Source organism: Onychomys torridus, chromosome 4, assembly GCF_903995425.1.
Source record: "Onychomys torridus chromosome 4, mOncTor1.1, whole genome shotgun sequence".
NCBI lineage: Eukaryota > Metazoa > Chordata > Mammalia > Rodentia > Cricetidae > Onychomys > Onychomys torridus.
Window position 1 is genome coordinate 123382178 of NC_050446.1, and position 10072 is coordinate 123392249.

Consider the following 10072-nt stretch of genomic DNA (forward strand, 5'->3'; position numbering starts at 1 on the left):
GCCAGGGCTATTTAGAGAAACCCTGTCTCGAAAACCAAAAACTAAAAACCAAAAGGGTTGGATTTCTCTCTTTCTCTCTCTCTCTCTCTCTCTCTCTCTCTCTCTCTCTCTCTCTCTCTCTGCAGGCATGTGCATGTGCATGCAGGTGCCCACAGAGATCAGAAGAGGGTATCACATCACCTGGAGCTACAGTTACTGGAGGTTGTGAGCTGCCTGAGGGGAACTGAACTCTGGTCCTCTGCAAGAGCAGCCGGCTTTCTTAGTGGCTGAGCCGTCTCTGCAGCCCGGGATTGTGTCGCTCTTGTGCTCAAAGCCCCCCAAGGACTTCCCTTAGCTTTTGAGGCCAAAGCAGGCTCATCTCTCATGGTGCCTTCCTTACTCTCTTCCTTTCAGCCTTCCTGGCTGCCCTCTGGTCCTAAGCCAGGTCCTCCACCAGCCATCAGCAAAAAGAAGCAGGTGCACCTTTCTGGTGGACAAATTAGAGGAAGGATTTTTGTTTCCTGAGCCTTGGTGCCCCTTTACAGTGTGTAACCTAGGCAACTGAATACAGAACTCCTACCTTAAACATGCCAAGCCCCCCAGACTGCTGGAGGCAACAGAAGGTTCATGGGCTCTGAGGAGGGCAGGAGTGTAGGAACCCCAGCTTTGCCACAAGTGGGGCTTGTGATTGGCAGTGACCTAGTCTGAAAGACATAATGAGTCCCAGGATGAGAGAAACGGAATGTATTGATGAATGAATGAGATCCTCCTGGGCTGGGCTGGCCCTGTGGGTTTGGGTTAGCGGCCCTAGAACCTCAGCATCCATGTATCAGAGTCATGATGTCAGCAGGTGTGTGCATCCTTCTTTAGGAAGGTCACTCATCTACTCTCCACTCCCCGCCCCCTCCCCAAACACTTCTCTCCGTCTTGGCCATCATCAGCCTGGCTGAAGTCTGAATTCCCAACCTTTCCTCCTGGTCACTCTATTCCACTTTTGCCTTTCCAAAGCTTTCAGATGTCACTGAAATGCCATTTTAAAAACTAAACTGGCCGGGCGGTGGTGGCGCACGCCTGTAATCCCAACACTCAGGAGGCAGAGACAGGTGGATCTCTGTGAGTTCGAGGCCAGCCTGGTCTACAGAGCTAGTCCAGGACAGGCTCGAAAGCTACAGAGAAACCCTGTCTCGGAAAACCAAAACCAAAACCAAAACAAACAAACAAAATCCAAAAAAACCAAACCAAAACAAAAAACCCAAAAAAACTAAACTGATTATGGTACCCAGGCTCCACCGCTTGCTTCAATCTTTAGATATATTCTTGTTCATCATCCTGGTCTCAGACCGAAGGGTCCCCAGCCCAGAGAGGCTTTGGGGTTACTTGATCCGTATAAAATGCATCTAACAGGCTTGGGCAGTCCCATCAGATATCTTGAGGAAAGGAATGTCTCAAAGCCCCCAGCAGGATCCAACACATCGGTCCTGGAGACCTTGGGACTGATGGCTCCCACACCAGGGCCTGGAGACCGTAAGATGTGCTACGTACACTAAACAAGAACTGCATACCCTGGCCTGTGTCTTGCTGAGGTACAATCAACTTTTCGGGTCATGTGTTCAACAGCGCCACCACGTGGTAGTGAGGAACAACAGCCAGCATTGGCCGCAGGAAGTCACTAGGCTGCACAGGAGAGCTGACAATAGTGACGCAGTGATGACAGGAACATAGCCCAGTAGACACACCACCTCTCAAAACTGCAGGACCCTAGAAAGCCAGGCTCATCCTTTCCAATTAAGAAAGCCCCAAGGACACTTGCAACAGCGGGACTTTGTGCTAATGTAGGTGTCAGGGACTCAAGAGTATCCATGCAGGCCACGCTGGCTACAGCCAGTGAGTGCACTAATGAATGGACAAGAAGCCACACCAGCACACAGAATACGCAGGGGGAAAAAACCAGATGTTTTTGCAAAGTCCAAAGTAATGTCACAGTTCCAGCGGAAATGCCAATGCTGGAGGGGCTTTGCTGAAAGAGGCGTGGGGCCCTGGCATTCAAACCTCCCTCTTTTCCTGTGCTCAGCTTCCACTAGCTTGGGTTATTGCTAGAGCTGAGCTTGTGGAATTGAGCAAGGGGTGTGTGTGGGGGGAGGCAAGGCCGAAGATGAAAGGATTCCTGGAGCAGGCTATCCTGTGAGTGTGGTGGCCCCCTGGGGAGCGGCTGCAGAGCTCCCAGGCCCAGGTGGTCTCTCAGGTCCGGTGGACATCTGCTCTGAGCACCAGGAAATTCTAGGGAGAGACAGACAGCATGAGCTCAAGTGCACCTGTGCTGCTGGGTTGGGATTTAAGAAGGAGACCTGGCTGAGAAACTCTGTGTCAATACATAAGGTCTCAGAGAGTGACAGATGAAGACACTTCACGTCACGTCACCTCTGGCCTCCACAGGCATGCACACACATGTTCACATGCACATACACGTGCATCCACACACGTTCAAACACACAATGTGCAAGCCACACACACACATACACATATTTAAGAAAAGAAAACTTGGGGGGCCTGGCTAAGATGGGGGGCAGAGTAAGGCCAGTCTGTTTGAGGAAGGCAGGAAGCAGGGGACCTGTGTCAGCAGAGGGTCTGTGTAACTGCAGTGACAGCTGGAGACCCTGTCAGCAGCTTCCCTGGTAGGGGTTCTCTCGGCCACCTTGGTGGCCTCCATTGTCATCCCTGCCTTGCATCAGCAGCTCAAAAGACCTGGTTCCAACTAAGGCCGAAAAATTACTCTCTACCCAGAGTGTCCTTCCCTCTGTTTCTAAGTGAAGGAATTAAATTTTTCTGGGGGTCTTTTTTTTTTTTTGATGACCTTGATAAAAATTCAGGAACAGAGATGCTGGGAGGGTGGGGACAGATTCCTCTGCTCTGTGGCCTGTTTCCCAGTCCCCCTGGTCTAAAGTACCAGGCATTAGAGAGAGGAACTTAGTGATGCAGTACTTTCTCATAAGGGCCACGCATCAGGAAAGCAAGCTGTCAACAGAGGCGGGAACTCAGGGCCAGGTCAGGGCTTCCCTGTGGGGTTATGGGTTTTGGGGGACGTTTAGGGATGTAGGGTCCGGCGCCTTGGGGTGCAGAAACTTAGGAAGACATGTACAGCACAGAGAAAGGCTGGCCCCATGGCTGGGAAGCTGGGTGGTGGCTGCTGAGCTTGAGGAGTTACTGAGAGTGACCAAGAACGCCAGTAATATGGGGAGGAGATGCCTGGGGAGGAAAGCCGGGATTGCTGGTATGCAGTGGGTGGGAACAGAACAAGAAAGGGAGCTTGGAACAGTTGAGGGGAAGGCCCCGGGAGCTCAGGGGCCGGGAAACTCAGAGGAAGGCATGCAAACCTCAGGGTGTCACACACCTGCAGGATAGGCTTGGGAGAACTCTGTAGGTAAATGTACCAGGATGATGCTGGTACACCAGCAGCACACACCATGCTCTAGGTGACAGTTTCCTGTGAAAGACCCCACTTCCCAGCTCCCCTTGAGGTCTACAGAAGTAATTTCCATCCCTATAAGAGGCTGTATCCCATCTTCTCCTATAGGCATTTGGCCATCTGCACATGTGGGTGACAAAGACGACCCCATCTGTGCATGAACACGGTCCCACCTCAGGCCAGACCAAGCCTCTCTTTCTTCTGCCCTCTCTTTCTACAGCGGCTTTTAAAAATAATCTGATATTAGGCACTCAAACACATTCACCTAAAAAGAAGTGTGTGTCTACTTGGTGAGTCCACGTTTATAGAAACAAGTGACGATGGTGTGAAAGTGAGGAGCCTGGCTTAGACTGTGAACTTCACTTAATGCCCAGGGTTCCTAAGCGCCAGCTCTCCTTGTGTCCTAGGGTGTTGTGAGGACAGCAAGGGCTCGGTGCAGAGTGTGGCTTGGCAGCGGAGGGTTGCTATTCTTAGGGGACATTTGGTGACCGAGACCTTGGTGACTTACCTGGTAGGACTGAAACATGATGTTGTTGAGCTTGATCTCAGCAGGCAAAGGGAGAGGGAAACCTCTCCGCAGCCTCTCTGTGGTGTGAGACAGGAGAGGAAGGTGAAGCAGGGGCGGGCACGGGTTTGCGTGCCAGGAAGGAAGGCTGCCCTGGTGTCTGTGCCCTGCCCCTTGTCCTCCATTGGCCCCCGAGCCCACATGCAGGACCTCTGTGGGCCTCTCCCCAGTGACTTCCCTCCTGGGGGTCCACACCTTAGTGAACCCAGGGGCCGCACAGACAGAGCACGGACCTGGGATCAGGCTCTGTGCACAGAGCTGCTTGCTCTGTGTTGCAGATGAAGCTGTGGATGGGCAGTAGCCGGGGCGAACAACCCTTGCACCCATAAACTGAGATGGAACTGAGGCATGAAAGTGCAGGGGTTAGTTTAGTAACTGGGGGTGGCTTGGGTCAGCCCCGAGGAATTCGCCATAGACCCATCTTTCCCATGAAGATAAACTTGGGTAGGTCAGTCTCGGGACTGCTGGTGTGAACCCCAGCTGGGGACAGATGTTGGCTTCACACCACCCTGAAAAAGTCACTCAATAATCCCTCCCCCCAATCTCACATCTCATAAGGGAATGGAGCAGAGGAGGAGCCCAGGGCATGTGAGTTCCTTTTGCCCTCTCAACTTTTGGGTCAGATGTCATTTGGGGTCATTTAAGGGGCCCATCCTCTGCCCTCTAACCTGGGCCAGGAGTCAGGACCTGCGGACAAGCAACCCCACCATTCTGACCAGGACTGAAAACCAATGGTTTCTCCAAAGCTTCTTACCGTTGATCTTGGGCACCACCATCGTGGGCATGAGGTAGTTTAGGGCAGCCTGCAGTAACTCCACCTTTAGATGGGAAAGGTGGGGCGGGGCTAGGTCATCAGGGCAACTGCTCTTCAGTCACACCTCCTCTCCCTGCCACCTGCCTCCCAGCCTGGAGAAGCACCCAGAGTGGGAACAAGTTACAGGAGACACAGGAAAGTGGGCATCTGGTAAGGGACTGTGAAAGGCAGCTGTGGCCAACAAAAGCCTTGCAAATGAGCAAGACATGGGAACCACATGCCTGTGATTCAGAGGCTGAGGCAGGAGGATCATGAGTTTGAGATCAACACAGACTCCTGAGACCCTGAGCCCTGGCTCAAAACAAACAAACAAAGCCAGGCACAGTGCCTTTAATCCCAGCATTCAGGAGCCACAGGCAGATGGAAGGTGGACTCCATGAGCCTGATCTATATAGTAAGTTCCAGGTCAAGGTTACAAAGGTAAAACCTTGTCTCAAAAAAACAAAAAGCAAAGGAGGAGGAGGAAGAGGAGGAAGAAAGGAAAGAAGGGAGGGAGGGAGGGAGGGAGGGAGGCAGGCAGACAAGGCCTTTATTTCAAATGTGTTTTGAGGGCAGTAACGGGCCTCATACATCCTTCCTATGACGGGTTGGGTTCAGAGAAAGCAATAACATGGAATGAAAGCAAAACCTGAGAAGCAGGAGTCTTTCCACAAGACAATTTAACGGAACTACTGAGTCCAACAGCAGGGGGACTCACTTGGGGGATGTGGCGCTACTTTGATACCAAGAAATAGTAGGGAGCCATTAAACAGGATATTGTAGAAATGTAACCATCAGCACAGGGCTGGGCCATTGTGTGAGGCAGGAAAAGTAGGCTCTCAGAACCAAGGAATTCTGAATTTTAATTAAAGAAGCATACTGAAAAGCCAGGAAGGCTATATTCTAAATCACGAAGCGAATGTTAGGAATACAAATAAGTTTCACTGCTTAGGTTTGCAAAGGTGCAGGTTCTGGGTGCTTAGTGCTGCCTATGTGTTGTTTTGAGGCTAATATAAACAAACAAACAAACAAATAATAACCTGAACCCACATCAGGACGCCTGCCTTGAGCAGTGACATTGATCCCCACATTTAGGGTTGTCACCGAGAGGTGCACACTAACTTCCTTTCTCTTGAAGGTTTTCTAGTTTACTGAGTTATGGCTGAGTTTTTCCGTCCTCACTGGTTACTCTCCTAATAAGAATATGAGAGATGTGTCGTAAATATGTATGCTTTCGTTTCTGGAGTCATCATGCTTGCTTCCCAGGCTGTGCTCCCGGGAGCACCTCAGCTTGGTGCTCTCCTAGCTCTGCATCTGGGAGAGCCTGTTTTCACTTCCTGCAGGAGCAGAAGTTAGTTCCCAGCCGGAGTCAGCCTGGGCAGAGGAAGCTGGAGGAGCCCCAGGAGGCGAGGGGCAGGCTGGCCTTCTGGTCGCCATTATCCGGGATGGATTCTCAGCAGACTTGGAGATGGCGGGCTGGGATCATGTGATTCTGGAGCTGGTGGCTCCAAGGCCCTCAGTGGGGAAGGCAGGCACTCTGCCAAGCAGGGCTCTGCCAGTGCTCCAGGAGCCTTAGCCTCAGTGGATGTACACTGTGTGAGGTGCCATACTGATGGGTCGATGGGCAGGGCTGAGGGAGGAGGGACAGCCCTAGAGCAGCCAAGTGGCCAGACCTCCGATGCCACCACGATGCCTTCCCACAAACATCTTCTCCCTCTGTTCCTAACCTCACACCCCTGTGGTCACACTCTTGTGTCCTGAGACCGTCCCCTCTATCTAACCACAGGGCCCTAAGAGTGGCATAAACCACAGCTCCTCGTTCTCTGACAGGTTCCCCGAGGCTGTTCATTGTCCTTACCTCCATCTTCTCCCCTCCATTTTAGGGCCCTGGGTGATCCAGTCCCAGCCTGTTTCACTGACCACATCTTCGGTCCTCTGCTCACTCTACACCAGCCACCCTAGTTTCTTACATTCCCCACACATGCCAAGATGTTCCTGTCACAGGGCTGCTGGCTCATGTTCACAGCCAAATATCACCTCCTCAGGGTGGCCTTCCCTAATCTCACTCACCTGCCTCTTTCTTTGAGACATGGTTTCTCTATGTAGCCCTGGCTGGCCTAGAACTTACTACGTAGACTAGGCTGGTCTCAAACTCACAGAGATCCGCCTGCCTCTGCTTCTCAAGGGCTGGGGTTAATGAACTCAGCTTGATCTCATGGTCTATTATCTAGGAGGGGGGGGGGCAGTAAAGTAATTAATTTGTCCCTTCAACAAACATGCCAGGCCGTTCTTTCCTGTTGTTTTTGTCCCAGTGGAATTCCAGCACACTAGCCCAGGTGAGGAGTGAGTTCCCAGAGGGCAAGTGCCTGGCCTGGGGCTGCACAGTGTATAAGGGGCAGGGACTCTGGCTCAGCTTGCCTGCCCACAGGGCAAGCTTAATAGGGCTGAGCCAGGAGCCTCCTCAGCAGGGCTCAGACTCACCTTAAAAGAGCCGAAGTCAGAGCGCTTCAGTTCCAGCATCAGCCTGCAGGGAGGGGAGATGAGGTCATCTGGTGGCCTGAGTGGCCCAGAACCCACCCATGGACACCACCCCGGCTTCTGACCAGATGTGCTTTCCCGGCATGCCCCAGGCTCTCCCTTGGGGGGGAGTCACACGTCCCCAGAATGGTTAGTGTTGCTGACCAAACCCTAAGCTCCAAACACAGTCCATCTCCCTGCTCAGTGCTGACAAACATGCTGCCCAGTGGGAGCTGGTCCCAAGGCAAGAGAGTGTGGCAAGAGAGTGTCTCTCTCTTGCCGCATAGGATGCTGTTTGTGGGGACAGCCTACAGGGAATGAAGCCAAGCCCCAAGGGAGAGCAAACCAAGAGGCAGAGTGACTCAGGGTCCCAAGGACATCACTGGGGCACCTGGCTCTACTCAGCCGGAAAGCTTCAGGCTTGTCAGCTAAGCTGAACCTACAGCCTACTCACTAGAGCCAGGCCGTTTCAAGTAAACTGGAACACGCGGTCACTTATGTATGAGCCTGGGTGAGTCACTTGTCTCTCAGCATCAGTTTGGTTTCTTGTTTGGTTTGGCAGTGCTGGGGAGAAAACCCAGGGCCCCAATACATGCCAGGCCAACACTCTACCACCAAGTCATATTCTCAGTCCTTTTCAGCTTTGCTTGGAGACAGGGTCTCGCTAAGTTGCCCAGGCAGGCCCGAGTATCCAATTCGCTGCCTGGCTTTGAGCAAATGGGCAGTGTGCCCACTGCACACCGTCTGAGGCTTGGTCAGGCGGGCCAAGGCCAGGACTGAGTGTGCAGGGAGGCCACTACTTTCCTATGGACCCAGGAACAGATGGGCACCCACCTCCTCCTGTCCCCACAAGCTCACTTTTCTAGCTTCAGCTCTCCAACAAGTCTGTCTCCTTCAGCATCCACTTCCATAGAGGCATTTGTGTTCTGCAAAGCAAGTGACCCAGGTAACTGGCCTGACCCCTGGCGGGAGAGGGCCAGCAGAGCGGCCATACCTCTGGGTCATACCCACAGAGCCCAGGAAGCAGGGAGAATGGCTTTGGCCTTGTGGTTCTGAGAATCCTGGACTGTCAGCCTGGGATGGGGAGGAGACACAGGCTGGAAGTCCTGGCTGGCCTGTAATCACATTAGCCACCCTCTGCTTCACTCAGAAGCTACTAAGGAAGAGAAGGCCTATGGTAACCGAATCAGAACCTATTTCAGCTGCCAAGTGGGCTTAAGCTTGAAGTCGGGCAGACCGGCCACAGGTCTCTAGCGCCCCCTGCTGGGAGGCTGTAGACCCTCCTGTAGGTACTCCACAGGCCTCTAGCGTCCTCTGCTAGGGGAGATGCTGGACACATACAGGGGCCACAACTGTTTGTCTGTGTAGCAATAGGGTGAGCCAACCAATGAACACAAATCAGCAATGGAACGAAAACTTGAACAAATTAAGGGTTACGCAAATGCACAGATGAAGGAATACTCAAAGATACGCGTGGATGAATAAGGGATGAAGGACCCACTCACTGAACAAAGGAATCCATGAATAATTGAATAAGTGATGGGTGTAGGGGCTGGAAAAGGCATAGCATATTTCATGTAAGAATGAGTAACCAACTTAATTAAAAATTGGACAAATAGGTGACTGGATGGATGAAAAACACACACATGCATAACTGAGTCACCAAAGACAGGCTGCTGGGAACCGTTTGATGCCATGAAGGAATGAGTGACTGAATGAAGGAAAAGGACAAGGGAGTGACAGCCACACATAAATAAGCAAACACACAGAGGACAGCTGGTGATTGGTGCCTGTGGGAGTGTGAGCAGGTGAGTGGGTGTCTCTGGGCCCAGTCTGTAGAGTCAGAGTATTTGGGATTGAATCTGGGTCCCCACCCAGCTTACCATGTGAAGCAGGAAAAGAGGGACCAAGGAGGAGTTCTGGAGCACCACAAAGGCCTGGGTCTCCAGGGCAGGTTCGAGCGAGAGGCCTGAGGGCTGGATGGTCAGGCGAGGAGGCTCGGAGGTGGTGATCAGTAGCTGCACCTCTGTGCTGGGGAACTTCATGGCCACCTGCAGTTCCCGGTACCAGTGACAAGTGACAGAGAGGTCCTTTTTGATTGAAAGTTCCTGAGACCCCTGCAAGATGTCCATCCCCCACCCCCCCAGGCAATCCAGCCGAGGTAAGAGCAGCAACCACAAGGCCAATGTTCAAGACAGACCTCCTGGACACTTCTACCAGCTACACCTCCTCAGCCACCAAATCCTTGTCGAAATTTCTAGACACTATTGTAAATGAAATGCTTGAGCTCCTTCCCAGCAGTTCACATTATAGCTTAGAGATGGGCCTCTACGGAAGCCAGGATGAATGAGGCCATGAGTGCAGGGCTCTGAGCTGAGGGCTCTTCTCGGAAGAAGGAACACCAGCCTTCCCTCCCCTCCCCCTCGGACTAGTGGCTGGCAGACTGTCCTTCTAGAGCCCCGATCTTGCTCTTCCACTCCACAGAACTCTGAGAAATGCATTTCTGGTTTAAGCCATTCAGCCTGCAAAAGGAACCTGCCAGTCCACCGTCTATAGCAATCTCATCTACACATGGGTGTGACCGGCACAGGCTGCATGCACGGTTGGTTCATTTAACTGCCTTATGCACCTGCATGGAAAATCCCTGTCTTCACAGCACGGAGAGAGGCAGGAAGCAGAGGAACAGGAAGGAATCAGGGAAGGGAGAGGGGGGCAGAGAGGGGAGGGGGGCTCGGGGGCAGGGGGGGCGGAGGAG

At 52.6% G+C, this 10072-nt stretch overlaps 1 protein-coding gene across 1 annotated transcript in view; it reads right to left on the reverse strand.

Moving 5' to 3' along the window:
- Positions 1-2217: 2217 nt before the first annotated feature.
- Positions 2218-10072, reverse strand: part of Bpi (bactericidal permeability increasing protein) — a 23295-nt gene continuing 15440 nt past the window's right edge. Inside the window, exons 10-15 of the mRNA XM_036183092.1 lie at positions 9201-9368; positions 8176-8243; positions 7282-7324; positions 4762-4825; positions 3951-4027; positions 2218-2256 (exon numbers count right to left, since the gene is read on the reverse strand). Of these exons, the coding sequence (XP_036038985.1) occupies positions 2218-2256; positions 3951-4027; positions 4762-4825; positions 7282-7324; positions 8176-8243; positions 9201-9368 (459 nt within the window). The remainder of the gene's footprint in view (positions 2257-3950; positions 4028-4761; positions 4826-7281; positions 7325-8175; positions 8244-9200; positions 9369-10072) is intronic.